This window comes from Dipodomys ordii, unplaced genomic scaffold, assembly GCF_000151885.1.
Source record: "Dipodomys ordii isolate 6190 unplaced genomic scaffold, Dord_2.0 Scaffold62, whole genome shotgun sequence".
NCBI lineage: Eukaryota > Metazoa > Chordata > Mammalia > Rodentia > Heteromyidae > Dipodomys > Dipodomys ordii.
In genome coordinates, this window is record NW_012267278.1 from 3,752,161 (window position 1) to 3,770,390 (window position 18,230).

Sequence of the window (18,230 nt, forward strand, 5' to 3'; positions counted from 1 at the left end):
CTTATGTGGTGTTGAGGAATCGAACCCAGGGCCTCATGCATGCAAGGCAAGCCCTCTACCACTGAGCCATCTTCCCAGCCCCTGCAATGCTGTTTTGAAGAACAGGGATTGGGTATTTCTTTTGTTGGTTGGAGATTGAAGAAAGGGAGATGGAAGGAAATCAGGGATACAGGGAGAAAAGAACATCACCAGAACTGGATTTTAGGACAGAGTGTTCATTCTTTGTTACTTGGACTTGCATCAAGCTTTCCTTTAATAACTGATTAGGAAAGCATTCAACTGTATAGTAATTGAAAGAATTTTTTTGTTTTGTTTTGTTTTGGGTCAGTCGTGGGGCTTGAACTCTGGGCCTGGGCGCTGTACCTACACTTTTCAGCTCAAGGAGAGTGCTCTACCGCTTAGCAACAGCACCACTTCTGGTTTTCTAGTGGTTTATTGGAGATAAGAGTCTCAGGGACTTTCCTGCCCAGGCTGACTTTGAACCGCAATCCTCAGATCTCAGCCTCCTGGGTAGCTAGGATTACAGGCATGAGCCACTGGTGTCTGGAGAAAGAATTTTTTTTTGGTAGGTGGTAGGGCTTGAACCCAGAGCCAGGGTGCTGTCCCTGAGCTCGTGTGTGTGTGTGTGTGCACGTGTGCGCACATACACAACTGTCCTGGTGCTTGAACTCAGGCGTGGGCACTGTCCTTGAAGTTTCTCTTTATGTGTAATGAGGAATTGAACTCAGGGCTTCAGTTATGCTAGGCAAGCACTTTACCACTAAGCCACATTCTCAGCCCTGTCCCTGAGCTTTTGCCCTCAAGGCTAGTGCTCTACCACTTTGAGCCACAGCACCACTTTTGGTTTTATGGGGGTTAATTGGAGATTAGAGTCTCATAGACTTTCCTGCCTAGGGCTAGCTTTGAACCATGATCCTCAGATCTCAGCCTGCAGAGTAGCTAGGATTAACTGAAAGAATTTTATAGTGAATGTACATTTCCAGCAAATGCACACCTTGGGGCTAACATTTTCTTTCTTGTGCCAGTATTGCTGGCACCCAACCACTTGAGCCATACCTCCATGTCTGGCTTTTTGCTGGTTAATTGAAGGGTCCCCAGAATTTCCTGCTCAGGTCGGTTTCCAACTGTGATCCTCTCATCTCAGGCTCCTAAGTAGCTATGATTATAGATGTGAACCTGGCAAGATATATATTTCAAAGTCTTACCCAATGATACTACATACATACTTAAGCAAACATTTTAGAAAACAATATTTACCTTTTACCTATGTGAACTGTGTTTATATTTTCAACTACTATTTCATTTAAAATGATGCTAGCTATGCTCCCCTAACTGTGGATAGTAACCAACCATTTGAAAGTCATTGAACTAGATAACTTTCAGAAAGATTCTAAATAATCCTGTAGTGCCAGCTAGGCATGGTGGAGCAGGTCGATAATGCCAGCACTCAGGAAGCTGGAGACCAAGGTTTTCCTTATCTGTCAGAACTTGTTCTGAGTGTCTGCCAGTATTTACTTAGCATACAGAGCATCCCAAAGACAGGAAGTAGCGCCATGGCGCAAGTGGTAGAGCCCTTGCCTTGAGCTGAAGAGCTGAGGGACAGCTTCCAGGTCCAGAGTTCAAACAAAAAACAAAACAACAAAAACCCAGAAACACCTTAAGTACCTAGTAAGACTCCTGGATAGACCTAATTTAAATACTCTTTAGAAGCTTAGTGCTTCACCAACAGTAAGAAAAAGAGACACTTCTGGATAGGTGTGGGGTTCAGTACTCAGCCTTCAATTAAATACAGCTATTGTACCACAATTCTAAAAGAAAAATAAAATAAAATTGAAGGATTAACTGAGGACGCCCATGTCAAAGCATTTTGAAAGTTAAGGTTTTACTTTACACAAGTATTTTGTGATGAGAAGATTTAAGGCTCAGGGAAGGCAATGTCTTGGGATTTTTTTAATGCTGTTCTGCCTGATGCTGGTGGTTCCCGCTGAGATCGGAGGATCCCGATTCCAAACCCACCCAGGAGAAATGTCCCGTGAGATTCTCAGGTCCAATTAACCAGCAAAAAACCGGAAGTAGAGCTGTGGCCAAAAAAGCAGAAGGGCTCAGCGCTCAGGCCCCGAGTTCAAGCCCCAGGACTGGCACAAGAACAAAACAACATCAACAGACCACTGCTTTGTTATGTTACCTCAACCCCTCTAAACATCACTGACCACGTGTTGGCACCAGACCAGGGTAAGGGAAAAGCCTGCAGTCTTTGGGGACGTTCTGCATTACCGGACAGCGCCCGACGCCCCGCTTGATCTGCGCATGCTCGAGAGCGGCGGGAGCCTCGCGGGGTTGGGCCGGGCTCCGAGGGCGGAGCGCAGGCCACGTGGGGTCTCGTGACGTCATCTTCGGGCGCCCAGGGTGACTGGATTCGCGGTGGGCTTCCAGGATTCCGCGGCGTCGACGCCGGTTGTAGTCCCTGAGAACCGGAGGGCGGAAGTACAGCGGGATTCGCACGGACCTCGGAGCTGGTGCTTTCCTGCGGCTGCGCGAGCTCCCCGGACTCCTAGTCTCCGTGTTTCTGCAGGACTGTGTGGGTCAAAGCAGGCAGTGCTGGGACGGTGCCACTTCACCGGTGCGGGAAGCGAGAAGGAGCCGCAGCTCGGAGAAGGTGTGTGTGTGTGTGTGCGTGCGCGCGCGCTGGAGGGCGGGCGTGAGGCGCACGCCGGGTCGGGGGTCAGGGGCCGGGGTCCCGGTAGGGGACGGTGAGGAGGTGGGAAGAGGCACCCCGCGTAGCGCTGACGGAGCGTCTCGGGGCACCGCCTCCGGAGCCCTTGGCCCGGCCTTGTGCGGTCAGTCCTGGGCAGCGTGTCAGTCAGTGTCTAAGGTAGGGGGTTGAGTGCCTGGCTCGACAGTTCAAATATTAATTCAAGTCGTTACTCAAACATGTCCCTGGGCATTTCGATTTTATACGAGATGAGGAAATGTGAGCTTCACCTTGGTATTTCTGAAATCTCATGTTCATAATAAGATTTGATGCGACCAAAGCCGTTTTCTGTTGCTAAAGCACTTTCGCAGACGTTAGTTATACTTTGGGTTGTTTTTTATACTCCTCAGCCATCGAGAAGGAATCTAGGAACTGGGTGGTTCTCGATTTTTCTGAAGGGCAAGAAAGCACTGCATACTTTCAGTAATCAGAACCTAGAGACTTTATCAGGCAGCAATTGAACCTCCAAGACCTTCCATAGTTCACCTGATAAATCTTTCGAGTCCTTGAGGCTTGAGTACTGGATTATGACTGAAGTAATTTACTACCAGGAGTAGTTAGTTGAATTTTGAAAAGAAGGGTGTTGGCTTTAGGGTAGTGAGAGGGATTTTACACTAGATTTAAGTCCATCTTATAATTGGGAAAAAAATGAACTGAAGGAGCTGTATGGATGTGGACTTTTAAGATAGTGAATACACATCAGGTGTGGTTTTGGAAATACTGAGTATTTACTGTGTGTCCTGTGAATTGAACAGTATGTCACTCTGAAGTTCACTTTGGAGATGAGGAAGAGAAAGCATTGAATCAAAAAGTACCTGTCAAGCCGGGCACTGTTGGTTGAGGCTTGTAATCCTAGCTACTTAGGAGGCTGAGATCCGGGGATCGGGGTTCCAAAGCCAGCCTAGGTCGGTAAGTCTGTGAGATGCTTGCCTCCAATTGACCACCAGAAAACTGGATGTGGAGCTGTAGCTCAAAGTGGTAGAAGCTGTCTGTGAAGGAAAAAGCTCAAGGACAGCTCCCAGCCCTTGAGTTAAAACCCCACTACCGACCAAAAAAAAAAGTATATGTTAGATGGTGGGTGGGAGGTCAAGTGGTGGCCATAGAAACAGACTTTTCAGTGGAAGACCTAACCTAAAAGTGGTGAAGCTGTAAGTGGAATGAGCCACAGCTCTACCAAAGAGGCCCAGAGGTGGAGCAAACAAGCTTATTTGCTCCTCAAATTTGTTTGGAAAACAATTTGGCTGGAAAACAATGAGCTAGTGGAGAGGGAAGTAGATACAGTGGTAGAAATAGGGCAAGATTGTGTAGACACTTTTAAGCTTTCAGAGCTGTTTTTGCTTTGATTGAGGTAGGTCTTGAGTGTAGTTTAAATCTAGGATATTAAAAAGATCAGATTGCTATATTGACTGTTGCAGTGCTAACATCTGAGCTGGTACTAGGCCTTTGCCTATCCAGTTTAAAGGTCAAGGTGACTTGGATTAGGGTGGTAACTCAGGGGATGGTCCCAACTGATAAAGGCAGTTGACTTGTTTCTAAGGTGGAGCAGTCTACTGCAAAGGAATAGTTTGAGCAGACTGTTTGTGATCCGGGAATCCAAAGAATAGAATTACCACTTAGTGAAATAGGGAGGACAACAGAATAATAGGGAAGAGGAGGGAGGAAGTTCTGAAATTCCATTTCCAGTTTTGCACAGGTTGAATTTTCCGATTGCTATGTCTGTGTGTAGTGGTATACAAAGTAAAGCAAGCTCTACTCTGGGCTGAGGATGTAAATGGGAACTGTAAATGTATAAATGGTGTTTATAATATAGCCTGGGGAATCTCCAAGGGCGTGTCTCATGGACTGAGCCCTGGGGCACTCAATGTTTAGGGAATTTACCAGTTCCATCCCCTCCCCCTCTGCAGACAAGTAAAATAGGATGAAATGAAATTGAAAGCAAGGTCTTTAGCTGTGAGTGGGTGGGGAAGATTATTTGGAGATTTGAGGAACAAGAAAATAAGGCGAAATGCTTGTGGAAGTTTGGGAATGTTGCTGGATTAGGGAAATGTAGGTATGTAGACTGTACTCATAACAGTTTAACTTTAGAATAAAACCAGCCAGCACATACTATTATTTTTAGTTCTTACAAACTTACTCTAATCTATATTTTGAAATTTCTAGGTAGCTGTGGATTTTGTTGTTGACTTTTCTTGGTAGGTGATATAAAAAGCTTACTTATACTTTTTTGTTGTTGGTTGTGGGGCTTGAACTCCGCCTGGGCCTGGGCGCTATTCCTAAGCTCTTCAGCTAAGATGAGAGCTATGCCACTTGAGCCACAGTGCCATACTCCCTGAGCTTTTTTGCCCAAGACTAGCACTCTACCACTTTGATCCACATTACCACTTCTGGTTTTCTGGTGGTTAATTGGAGATGAGAGTCTCACAAACTTTCCCGTCCAGGCTGGCTTTGAACCTCCATCCTCAGATCTCACTCTCCTGAGTAGCTAGGATTACAGGCATGAGCCACTGGCGCCTGGCTTACTTGTACATTTTTATCCTGGTTTGAATGATTAATTGGTTAACAGATGTCAACTGGCCACCTAACTAGCACAAGCCCTGAATTGGATGCAGAAATAGAATATTCCAGTTAGGAAGCCTTTATCCTCAAACAGCTTATTTGTGGAGGTCTGCATCATGGGTTTCTGTACCTTCACATTGGTGGGGACAATGCTGTAAATGTATGTAAGGAAACCTTTCTAAATAAATAACTTTGCTGAAATTAAAGTGTGATTGTACTGATTAAGTAAAAGTATTTTTTAGGTAGTTTGGATTATATTTATTACCCAAAGTAGGGATTTTATTTATATTTAGTTAACAAAACTTGCCAAGCCTAATATTTGCTAATTGTTAATTGGAGATAAGGTAGATCTGATTTAATTTTTGTCTTTGCTATCAAAGAACTCATAGTTTAAAGAGGAGAGAGGCAAGAGACATAACTAATATAATAACTGCTATGCTTCCCAGTATAGGTTACTAAAGTAATTAGACTAGAGGCTGCTTAGGGGAAAGCTTCCCAAGGAGCTGATATTAAGCTCTTAAAAGATTAGCAGTTGTTCAAGAGAGGATTAAAGAGTTCACCAAAAAAGAGGAAGGAGCATACCTGCCAAGGCATACCTGCCTTGGAAGCACAAGGAGACTACTTAGTGCAAACAATTATTGATTGAAAACTAGAATTGTCTGCATACTTCATGATATAGGATTTGGAGAGGACAGGTTGTTGTTCTAGGGTATACAACTAATAGGTCAGAGTTTAAACCCCTATCAGTTTGACTTAAAAGCCTGCTTTACCTTATAGCCCACTGTCTTCATTCTTCATGCTTTACAAACATTAATTTTTTCTTTGAAAGACTCATCTCTTTTAACAGTTCACTAGGACCATTCTAAATTGAGCACTTAGTTGCAGAAATTACTTCCAAGCTAGTCTAACTTGAGGCTCTCCTCTTTTTTTTTTAATAAGTTTTTTATTGTGAAAATACTGTATAGAGGGGTTACAGTTACATGAGCGAGGTATATTTCTTATCAAGCTTTGTTGCCTCCTCCTTTGTTTTTCCCCTACCATCCCTTCCCTCTCACCTCCTCAACTACACTTTGCCCCAAATTGTAAAGTTTGTATTTCAACATAGTGTCTTGTACATCTCATTGTTGCAGTGGGTCAACTTGTATCCCTATTTAAACATTTTGTTTTTTCCCTTCCCTCCCCAAATGAGGCTCTCCTCTTGTGTATTGCTACCAAATGATTGCTTTTTTAGTTCATCAAACCTTTTTAGATTCTCTAGGCTTGGTGGATGAAACTGAGGACCCCCTCCCCCCAAAATGAACTCAGTTTCTGAGTTCAAGCCCCTGGACCAGCATCAAAAGAGCAAAAGAAAAACAAAACACCCACCAAACCAAAGAGCTGATTTATGATATACTAGAATGAATTTTTAACAGATAATGACATAAGAGCAAGAATTGTTTGCATTTTATATCAAGTGCATATTTTTTCAACTTTGTGACTCATTTTCATTGGTAAAGTAGGTTGAGGCTCAGTGAAGTGACTTGCCTAAGATCATGTGTGATATTAAAATGTGTTATAATGTCAGCTATTGGATTACTATTCTACCTAACTCAAAATTTTAAAAAAGTTGATAGATGATGTCCTTGCCCATTTCTTGTCTTTATAGATGATATTTTACCCTGCTTGGAATATATAACAAATGTCAACTGGGTAACCCTGAATTGGATGCAGAAATAGGACATTCATTCAGGAAGCATCTGTCTTCAATTTAGGATTTTTTTTAACTCACTGATGACTGAATCATTATGTGAAAGCAATACAGATACAGTGGAAATCATACTGAGAATTTTAAAAAGACTTATTAAGATAGATTAGTTATACAAAGGGAAGTTTCATTGAGACTTTTCCATCTGTCCATCTAAACAAGGTATCTTGATCAACCCCCTCTGTAGCCTACATTCTTCCTCTTCTTAAAACAATTTTAACAGGTTTCATTTTTCTATTTTCATAACTCATATAAAGAACTTCATCCTTCATCTTGTTCCTTATTCACCCTGTTTCTCATTTATCATCTTTGTTGGCTCTTCCCTTCTTGGCCTTTTCCACTCCTGCTGGTGTGTAGCGTATAGCTTGTTTTACTTTATTGTAATTCTTTTTTTTTTTTTAGCACCTGTTGAGTATACAAAGGAGTCTTATCATGGCATTTCACATAATCATATAATTAGATTAACCTCATCTATTGCTTTCTCTTTCCTGGTCTCCTCTACCACCTGTTTAAAACCTTTTGGTGAGTTTCCTTATGCTGTCTTCATACACAGACATTATATATTTCCATTTTATTTGTCCTCTGCCCTTCCCGATTTTCCTTTGTGTCTTTAAACAGACTCAGCCATAGTTACATGTTCTTGGCATTTTGAATTCTGATTTTTTTTTCCTGGTTGGCCATTTGTGTGTGGTGCTCTTGTGATGCCTGGCAGCTGCAGCAAGGGCAGCTCGCAGACACTATGGAATCATGAAGGTATTTTATTGCTTAGCCATGATGTGTTCAGTATATTAGCTGTAGTAGGTACATTTTCAACTTTGATATTTTTAAGTATCTTTTAGAACATAATCCCATTGTAAATAGTTTTTATTCCTAAAAATCCTGTAGAATTTTGATGAATGTGGCTGGAATGTAAGACTTTAAACACTCCTGTTGTTAGGTGAACTTATTTCCTTTAAGTCCATTCTTATCTCTTTTGGGGGCAGACTCTCCAAAGAAAAGCAAGTGTACCACCATGCCCAGCTATTTATTGGTTGAGATAAGAGCTGGCTAACTCTAATTCTAGCTGAATGTAGTGTGCATTTGCACATCTACAATCTCAGCTACTAGGGAAGTTGAGGTCAGCCCTGGCAAAATTATCAAAACCCTATCTCAGAAATAAAACACTAAACCAAACTGGGTGTTAGTGACTCACACCTGTAATCCTAGATGTGGAGGAGGCTGAACTCTGAGGATTAATGTTGGAAGCCAGCTTGGGAAGAAAAGTCCAATTAACCACCAAAAAGCCAGAAGTGGAGCTTAAATGGTAGAGCACTAACCTTGAATAAGAAAAACTAAGGGGCACGGGCTGGGAAGGTGCCTCAGTGGTAGAACACTTGCCTTGCATGCATGAGGCCCTGGGTTCAATTCCTCAGCACCACATAACCAAAAAGAAAAAAACCGGAAGTGGCGCTGTGGCTCAAGTGGTAGAGCGCTAGCCTTGAGCTGAAGAGTTGAGGGACAGCGCCCAAGCCCAGAGTTCAGACCCCACAACTGGACCCTCCCTCTCCCCCCCCAAAAAAAAAAACTAAGGGGCAGTACTCAGTTCCTGAGTTCAAGCCCCAGGACCACCACCAAAAAAAAAGAAAAAGAGAAAACACCTACCAAACCAAAAAGCTGAAAGTGGTAGTGGCCCTTGTGGTAGTGTTTATCTGAGATACTGTGTTCAATCTCCAGTACTTAGCGTTGGGCTATTGAGGATCATAGGGCATAAGTGAAAGGTTTTCTTTAGGTAGAGTATAAGACCTCTGGGCTTGAAAAGTTGATGCAAGTATAGTTGTATTTTGATTGTGCTTTACTTGATTTACTTGATTATGTAGTGAATGTTTACATAGACTTTCTGATACAGTCTCCCTAAGTTGCCTAGGCTGGTGTCAACTAAAAACTCTTTGCCCTCCTATCTCAGACTCCCTAGTGCTGGGCTTATAAGTATGAACCAGAACACCAAGCTTTGCTTATGAAGTTTGAAATGTTGGCTTTTTTATTGGTTGATCATGGGTCTTGAACTCTGGGCCTGGGCGCTGTCCCTCAAGGTGAACGCTCTACCACTTGAGCCACAGTGTCACTTCTGGTTTTCTGGTGGTTAATTGGAGTCTCACTGACATTAATTCGAGTCTCACTGACATTCCTGTCCGGCCTGGCTTTGAACCATGATCCTCAGATCTCAGCCTCCTGAGCAGCCAGGATTACAGGCGTAAGCCACTGGCATCTGGCCCCCATTTTTTTTTAAATTTTTTAATTTAATTTTATTTTTTTGTGAACATACTGTACAGAGGGGTTACAATTACATGGGCAGGATAATGCATACATTTCTTACCAAGCATTGCAGCCTCCTCCTTTGTTTACCCTTCACATCCCCCCCATTTTTTTTTTTAAGGAGATGGGGCTTCAAATGGCCCAAGCTAGCCCCAGACTCCTGGACTCAAGCTGTCCAGCTTCCTGGAGAGCTGGGACCATTGATTTGTTCTACTCTGCCTGCTCAGTCATGTAGGTTTTTGTTTTGTTTTGAGCTAGAACTAGGTCTTGAACTCAGAGCCTGGGTGCTATCCCTGAGCTTTTTTCCAAGACTAACACTGTACCAATTGAGCCACAGCTCCACTTCTCACTTTTTGATGATTAATTGACAGTAAGAGTCTCACTGACTTTCCTGCCTAGCCTGGTTTTGAACTGTGATCCTCAAATCTCATCCTCTTGAGTAGCAAGGATTATAGGTATTATTAGTCACCATGGCCTCACCAATTGTACAGATTTTTTTTTGTGTGTACTCATCTCGGGGCTTGAACTCAGGGCCTTGGGTGCGGTTTCTGAGCTTTTGTGCTCAAGGTTAGCACTCTATTACCACTTGAACCACAACTCCATTTTTAGCTTTTTTGGTTGTTAATTGGAGATAATAATCTCACTGACTTTCTTGACTGGGTGGCTTCAAATCCCATCCTCAGATCTCAGCCTCCTGAGAACCTAGGATTACAAGTATGAGCCATTGATCTGGCCCATGCAATTTTTTTTTTGCCAGTCCTGGGGCTTGAACTCAGGGCCTAGACACTGTCTGAGCTTCTTTTTTGCTCAAGACTAGCGCTCTACCACTTGAGCCACAGAGCCACTTCTGGCTTTTTCTGTTTATGTGGTACTGTGGAATCGAAACCGGGGCTTCATGCATGCTAGGCAAGCACTCTACCAGTAAACCACACTCCCAGCTACAGATTTTTTGAAGTGAATAATTTTTATTCCATTCATTTTCTTCATACACACATTTAAAAAATTATTCTTAAATAGTTTTACCAAGGGGTTGCAATTCAGTTCTTAATATAAACTTCCATTTTATAGCAGGTTCATTCATACTTGCAAGGATCTGACTAATGCTCTTCATTTATTCTCAGTTTGGCTTTGATTGAAGAAAGAATTTAGCCTATATGTACTGCTTTAACCACTGGAAGAATGACAGATGACAAAGATGTACTTCGAGATGTGTGGTTTGGACGAATTCCAACTTGCTTCACTCTGTACCAGGATGAGATAACTGAAAGGGAAGCAGAACCATATTATGTAAGTATGTTGGTAGTGACAAATGAGATGTTGAATTTTGTCTGGTTTTGTAAATAACGTTCTAAGATCCTGGAGGCTGTTATCCAACATTTTGTGTGCAACTGATCTATGTTTTGGGAAAAACTAAAGCTATAGGTCAGCAAAATAGAAGGAAGTGAAAGTCCCACATAATCCTACCAACTGTAGTGCAAAAGTATTGTTAAATAATTATATGTTTTTTTGACTTTTTTCTTTTTCTACTTTGTTTTGGTTCCAGGGGTTGAAGTCTGGGCCTGGGTGCTGTCTCTGAGGTTTTTTAGTGCTCTACCTCTTAAGCCACAGCTTCACTTCTGGCTTCTTTGATGCTTAACTGGAGATAAGAGTCTCATAGACTTTGTTGCCTGGGCTAGCTTTGAACCACTATGCTCAGATCTCATCCTCCTGAGTAGCTAGGATGAGCAATCAGTCCTATACCAACTTTCTTCTTATGCATGTATGTATCTATCACATAAGAAAATGGAATTAGGCTAAGGGCAAGACTTAGTAGAAGAACATGTATATGTAAGTATATGCAAGGCCCTGAGATATAGGGTTTTAGATATATGATAGTGGAATCCTAAGCTATGTACTATGCTTTAATAAAATGTTACTGTGAAATAATATGTTCATTTGGGCAAGGAGGGTAGTTCAGTGGTAGAGTGCTTGCCTTTTATGCATAAAGCCGTGTATTCAATTCCTCAGCACCACATAAGCAGAAAAAGCCAGAAGTGGCACTGTAGCTCAAGTAGTAGAGCACTAGCCTTGAGCTGAAGAGCTGAGGGACAGAGCCCAGGCCCAGAGTTCAGGCCCCACAACTCAAAAAAAAAAAATAAAATAAATAAAAATAGGTTCACATTTGGTTTTTTAATATTTAGATAATTCCAGGCAACTAATTCCTCAAGTATTTTTGTAGCTTAGTGAACTTAGAAATACATTTGTTCATATATTCAGTTATATAATGTATGTGATATATGATATAATAGTCCATATGTAGTATTGCATTAGTATATATTATAATGTAATATACTGGACCTGGGATGTGGCAAAGTACTAGATCATCTATTTAGCATATGTGAGGCCCTGGTCTCCTCTCACCTGAAACACATACTAAAATCAGTTTCTGGACTTACACTTGCTATTTTTTTGTTTTTTGGTGGTATTTGGGTTTAAACTCAAAACTTTGTTAGTGTTTCATTAGGCAAATACTCTTATCATTTGAGCCATGCCTTTATCCCTTTTGCTCTGGTTATTTATTTTATTTATTTATTTTGGTTGTGAGTCTTGAATTCACGACCTGAACTCTGTAAGAAGCTGTACAAAAGGTTTTCAGTTCACCAAATAAATAACATTGTACTTACAATGTGCTCTGGTTATTTATTTTTGTGCTGGTACTGGACTTGAACTCAGGACCCAGATGCTGTCCTTTAGTTTTTTTCACTTAAGACTGGCACTCTACCACTTGTACCTTAGCTCCAATTTTGGCTTTTGCTAGTTAGTTGGAGATAAAAAGTTGCACAGAGTTTTCCTTCCTGAGTGGATTTTGAACCACAGTCTTCAGATCTCAGCCTCCTGAGTAGCTAAGATTAAGGATCTGAGCCACTGGCACCATAACATTGAAAGAACATGCTAAGTACAATCAATGACACAAAGGACTCTAGATTTGTGAGGTATGTTAAGTAGTTATATTTGTAGAGATGGAAAGGTTACCAGCTAGGAGCTAGGATGGAAAAGACTGGAAAGTTAGCTGTTAATGACTAGTGTTTCTCTGGGATGGTTGTACCACTGTGTGAATGTGCTTCATGCCACTGTACTTATAAGAGGCTAAAATGTTAAATATGTTAAATATATTACTACACTGGAAAAGAAAAAGGCTATGCAGCTAGGTGCATGCCTTTACCAAGCTACTTTAACTAGCCACACAAGGCAGGAAGTCCATCAGACTCTTATTGCCGCCCATAAACTACCAAAAAGCTGAAAGTGTAGCTGTGGTAGAATGCTAGCTTTAAGCAAAAAGCTTTAAGCAAAACGCAGGCCTTGAGTTGAAGTCCAGGACCAGCACCAAAAAAAGAAAATAAAAGGCAATAATGTGATATACCTGCCTGAAACAGCCCTGGGTGCTGTCCCTCAGCTCTTTAGCTCAGGGCTAGCGCTCTACCACTTGAGTCACAGCACCACTTCCTGGCCTTTTCTGCTTATGTGGTGCTGAGGAATGGAACTCAGGGTCTCATGCATGCAAGGTGAGCACTCTACCATTGAGCCACCTTTCTAGCCCCTGTGCTTTCTTTTTGTTTTTGCCCATGTAAAGATTTCCTAGGTAAAAATTGTACGTGTGTATACATTATTACTGTTAATGTGAAATGATGGTAATTTGCTGGTGTTACTGTGGATATTTATGTTACTTGTGGGTTACTCACATGCCAGATTGGAACACAAGATTACAGTTACATTGTATATGTGTTTTGACATAGAGTGGGCATTCTTTTTTGTCATTTTTGGCTCTTTGCCTCACTTAACCTTTGATATTTGATTTATTCAGAAAATATTTATTTTGTGTCTTCTATCAAGCAGATACTATTTGGTCATTGGAAATGAAGCATTGAAACAAGAGGGACAAAAATCCGTCTAAATGGAAGTTTTACCCCAATATTGTACATCTTTATTGTGAGAATATTTCAGGAAACCATTAACTATTTAGCAACATCTAGCACAAAATCAGAAGCTGATATCCACACTCTTTACAGTGTGTTTTTCTTTACTCTATTGCTTAATATTACTCTGCAGAATAGCTTATTAATATGTTAAGGCCAAAAGTAATTTTAAACTGAAGTTAGATTTTACTAATGTGTACTTCTTTACAATTAGTAATTTAGAAATATCTGCCTTACTGTGCTGTCACACTTTCTGTCACACTTCTACAGATTTTGTCATTTCAGAAAGAATTTGTGTCTATCTTTATTCTTGTAGTACTGAAAGTTGCCTTATTTAATTTATATATTTATTAATTTTTGCGTGCCAGTACTGGGCTTGAACTCAGGACCTGGATGCTGTCCCTTAGCTTTTTTGTTCAAGGTTGGTACTCTACTACTTGAGCCATAGCTTCACTTCTTGCTTTTGGTGGTTAATAGGGGACAAGAGTGTCACAAGAGTGTCACACAGACTTTCCTGCCTGGGCTGGCTTTGAAACCATGATCCTAAGATTTCAGCTTCCTGAGTAGCTAGGATTACAGTTGTGAGCTACTGGTGCCTGGCTTCTTTTTTGTTTGTTTCTGAGGTGAGGTTTCACTAACTTTTTGTCTGGCCTGGACTTGAACTTACTATCCTGCTTCTACCTCTGAGTAGCTGGGATTGTAAGTACCTAGCCACTGCCATTTATGTAATAGCCTATGACTTTGGAAAGCTATTCATGCTCTATGCAAAATAAGTTGATAAAACTACCCATAAGGAAAAAAACCCCTCTACTTTAACTTATATATAGTATTAATTTTCTTTCTTCACTAATCATTTCACTAACTTTTTAATTTTTTTACTTTTGCTCTGAGATGGGACTGTTTTGCTTATTAGCTAGCACTCTACCAATTGAGCCATACCTCCAACCCCCAGTTATTTATTTATAAAGGAAAAACATTGTGAAATCTTTAATACTATTGAGCAGTTTGCTGTTAGTATTTAATGCCTTCCATTTCATCCATACTAGGGCATAACAATAATAGCACTTCCATACCCCTGCCCTGTATCTTCTAGTACCATGTCATTGTCTTCTGCATCATTGGGTTCTATTGTTTTGAGTTTCAATGATTAAGTATCAGTTTCTTTAGTTAGAATAATTCTTTATATTATTTGCCCACCTACTGGGTCTATTGGATTTTCTGATCAAAAGATACCACTTTGAATAGGCAGCCTGAAACATGATTCAGAGTTAGACACATAAAAACAGCCACGAACAGTCATGAGTCAGGTTTATAAGCAAAGGAAGGAAGATGAAGAAACTAGAAATGGTTCTACTGCAAAGAAGAGAAAACATAAATTTTTGACAATTTCCTTATCTCTACTCATGGAATTTTTTTCATAAATGATTTGTTTTTTGTTAAATTGTAAGTATAAAGGTGATGTACAAAGGGGTTACAGTTATTTAAGTCAGGTAAAGAGTACATTTCTTTTTTTGTTGGTCGTGGGGCTTGATCTCTGTGCCTGGGCCCTGTCCCTCAGTTCTTCAACTCCGGTTTTCTGAGTGCTTTATTGGAGATAAGAGTCTCACTGACTTTCCTGCCTGGGCTGGCTTTGAACTGTCATCTTCATATCTCAGCCTCCTGAGTAGCTAAGATTACAGGCAAAAGCCACAGGTGCCCAGGCACCCAGCTAAATTTCTTTTTTTTGGGGGGGTCCTGTTGTGGGGCCTGAATTCTGGGCCTGGGCGCTATCCCTCAGCTCTTCAGCTCAAGGCTAGCGCTCTACCACTTGAGCCACAACACCACTTCCGGCTTTTTCTTTGTTGCTTATGTGGGTGCTGAGGAATTGAACCCAGGGCCTCAGGCATGCAAGGCAAGCACTCTACCACTGAGCCACCTTCCATGCAAGGCAAGCACTCTACCACTGAGCCACCTTCCCAGCCCGCAGCTACATTTCTTTTTGTACAATGTTACCCTTTCCATGCTCCTCTCCCAGTTTTTCCCTCCCATTCCCTCCCACAAGTTGTATAGTGTCTGATGAGTACTTATGTATTCTTTATGTAAGTGGTAACTTGTTTTTTCAAATCTCCCTTGTTAGATTTTCTTTGAGAGTTCTGTCCCTGGGAAAACATAATGTCTTAATAGTATTCTAGTAGAGTAAAAGCTTTACTAGAATACTATTAAGATATTATGCCAACCTAACGTTTCCTTCTAAGCCTTCAAAGTTGGGCTTATTGGGAAATCCTGCTTGATAAGTCTATGTATACATGAGCATGGAATTTATTGTTTCCTTTGAACAGTTTAACACAAGAGATTAATTAAAAATTTTAAGTTAACTTGATAGAACTAGTAATCCTAGGTAGTATGATTTCTAATAAAATTGAACTTTTTTTTTTTTTTTGGTCGCTCATGGGGCTTGAACTCTGGGCTTGGGCGCTATCCCTGCGCTCTTCAGCTCAAGGCGAGTACACTACTGCTTGAGCCACAGCACCATTTCCAGTTTGCTGGTGGTTAATTGGAGACAGTCTCACAGACTGTCTTTGAACTGTGATCCTCAGATCTCAGCCTCCTGAGTAGCTAGGATTACAGGCATGAGTCACCAACACCCGGAAAAATTGAACTTTTGTGTAAAGCAGTACAAAAGACTGGATAGATTTGTACTAATTATTATAGGTATGTAGACAAACTATAACTAAAAGTAATGTTCCAGGACTAAAGACATGGCTCAAGTTGTGGTGTACCAGCTATGACTGAAAATGCTGAGGGAAAGTTCAAGGCCTTGCACAAACAACCAAACAGAAAATAATGTCCCAACCAGACACATTGGCTCATGCCAGTAGACCTAGCTACTGGGGAGGCAGATACTATGAGGATTATGTATGGCTCAGGGCCAGCCCCAACAAAAACTCTGAGACCCTTTTAGTCAGTAAAAAAGACCTGGGTGTGGTGGTGTAGGAAGCATGTTGGTTCAGGCTTGCATAGGCATAAATGGGAGGCCCTATTAAAAAAAATACCTAAAGCATAAAGAGACGGGGCGTAGATCAATGACAGTGCCTGCCTGGGAAGTACAAAGCCTTGAGTGAAACTCCAGTACCATTGGTGGGGAGGGGAATAGCCCCCTTAAGAAGTAACGCATATTAACCCTCATTAGCCTTTGATTTTTCTATAGAAAGGAATTGACTATGTGTTGGATATTTAAATGAATGCACAGATTGTAGCTGTTTTTTCCTTAAAATTAAAACCTATTTAGTACATTTTTTTGGAAAAAATAACTGGTAAATACAGTTTTATAAATTTTCATTTCAGTTGCTTTTGCCAAGAGTAAGTTATTTGACGTTGGTAACTGACAAAGTGAAAAAACATTTTCAGAAGGTTATGAGACAAGAAGACATTAGTGAGATATGGTTTGAATATGAAGGCACACCACTGAAATGGTGAGTGAATTTCTCTATTATTAAACATTAAGTATATGCCATTTAGTATAGTGCCCTGAAAACAGTTAAAAGAAGTTCCTTTAAAAAAGAAATAAACCTGGGTATGGTGGTACATACCTATAATCTCAGCTACAGAGGTGGGGTGGGGGAGGCAGAGATACAAAGATTGTAGTTTGATACCAACTGAGACAAGTTAGTGGAATACTGTCTAAAGCACAAGTTGGACATAGTTGCAAATGCCTATAATTCCAGCTTTGCTACTCAGATCTTAGGCTGGACCTGGGCTAAAGCTTGAGACCCTACATGAAAAATAACTTAAAGCAAACAACTTTGGAACTAGCTCAAGTGATAGAGTACTTGCCTAGCATGTGTGGGCCCCTGGGTTCAATCCCCAGTGTTGTAAAAATCAATTAAAACAAAGAATGAAGCCACTAGTATAACTCTCTGCCTTTGATTTGGATGCATCAATTATGGGACAGATTCATATATTTTCAGGAATATGAATAATAAGTGTTATATATGTATTATTTGTTTAATAAACATAATTTTTTTGCTAGTCCTGGGGCTAGCTCAGTGCCTGGGCACTCTCCCTGAAGGGTGTGTGTGTGTGTGTGTGTCTGTGTCTGTGTCTGTGTCTTGGTTGTGGGGCCTGAACTTTGGGCCTGGGCACTGTCCCTCAGCTCTTCAGCTCAAGGCTAGCACTCTACCACTTGAGCTATAGTGCCATTTCCAGTTTTCTGGGAGGTTTATTGGAGATCAGTCTCACGGACCTTCCTGCCCGGGCTGGCTTTGAACTGTGATCCTCAGATCTCAGCCTCCTGAGTAGCTAGGATTACAGGAGTGAGCCACTGATGCCTGTGCCAGCAATATATTTTTGTTTGTCAAAAGAATATGCAACCAAGTATGTCAAAATGCACCTTCAAGTGCTGGTTGTCCATTCCTATAATCTTTACAGACCAGGCCTGTCTTGTCAAAAAACTGAGACCGTATCTTAGAAATAAATTGAATACAAGCTCTGTCACTTGACTCAAGTTTTGCCTAGCAAACCCCAGAACGACCAAAAAAAAATTGTGTGTGTAATTTGTGGGTATATGTATGCAATATATCGTCACGTGAGATTATGACCTGTGAATAGTTCTAGACTTCAGATAGCCTAGATAAAGCAGTGTTTTCTATTTCTTTTTATTTCTCAGAAGAATGGAAGTGGTATTTTAAACCATTTCCCAGAAGGTGGTTTAAAGGAAGCATAAAAGGAGCAGTGACATAGAGGGAAAGGCAGAGACAGGAAGGGCATGATGAGTAGCAATAGGAGAGAAGTACTTGGCAGCTCTGTCAGTATTATAATTAGACATCTAAATTACATTTCTTTATAGGTATATAGATTATAAACGTTTTTAAAAAAATAATCAACAGCCTTCACTTTTATCCTTATAAAGGGTTTCAAAACAGGGCTACAGTTGACTTTTTTTTTTTTTTTTTTG

The 18,230-nt window shown here is 40.9% G+C and overlaps 2 protein-coding genes across 3 annotated transcripts in view; one reads left to right on the forward strand and one right to left on the reverse strand.

Moving 5' to 3' along the window:
* LOC105990063 (basic salivary proline-rich protein 1-like) overlaps window positions 1-2,391 on the reverse strand; it is a 183,614-nt gene extending 181,223 nt beyond the window's left edge. Inside the window, exon 1 of the mRNA XM_013022376.1 lies at window positions 2,275-2,391. Coding sequence (XP_012877830.1) covers window positions 2,275-2,391 — 117 coding nt within the window. The remainder of the gene's footprint in view (window positions 1-2,274) is intronic.
* Window positions 2,392-2,411: 20 nt separating this feature from the next.
* The window catches only part of Atg5 (autophagy related 5), a 75,825-nt gene continuing 60,006 nt past the window's right edge, over window positions 2,412-18,230 (forward strand). The window contains exons 1-3 of one of the 2 annotated variants that reach the window (XM_013022439.1): window positions 2,412-2,656; window positions 10,466-10,631; window positions 16,622-16,749. In XM_013022439.1, coding sequence (XP_012877893.1) covers window positions 10,524-10,631; window positions 16,622-16,749 — 236 coding nt within the window. In that variant the 5' untranslated portion in view covers window positions 2,412-2,656; window positions 10,466-10,523. Of the gene's footprint in view, window positions 2,657-10,465; window positions 10,632-16,621; window positions 16,750-18,230 lie in introns of those variants that run through there. The other variant, XM_013022440.1, reaches the window with a different exon arrangement.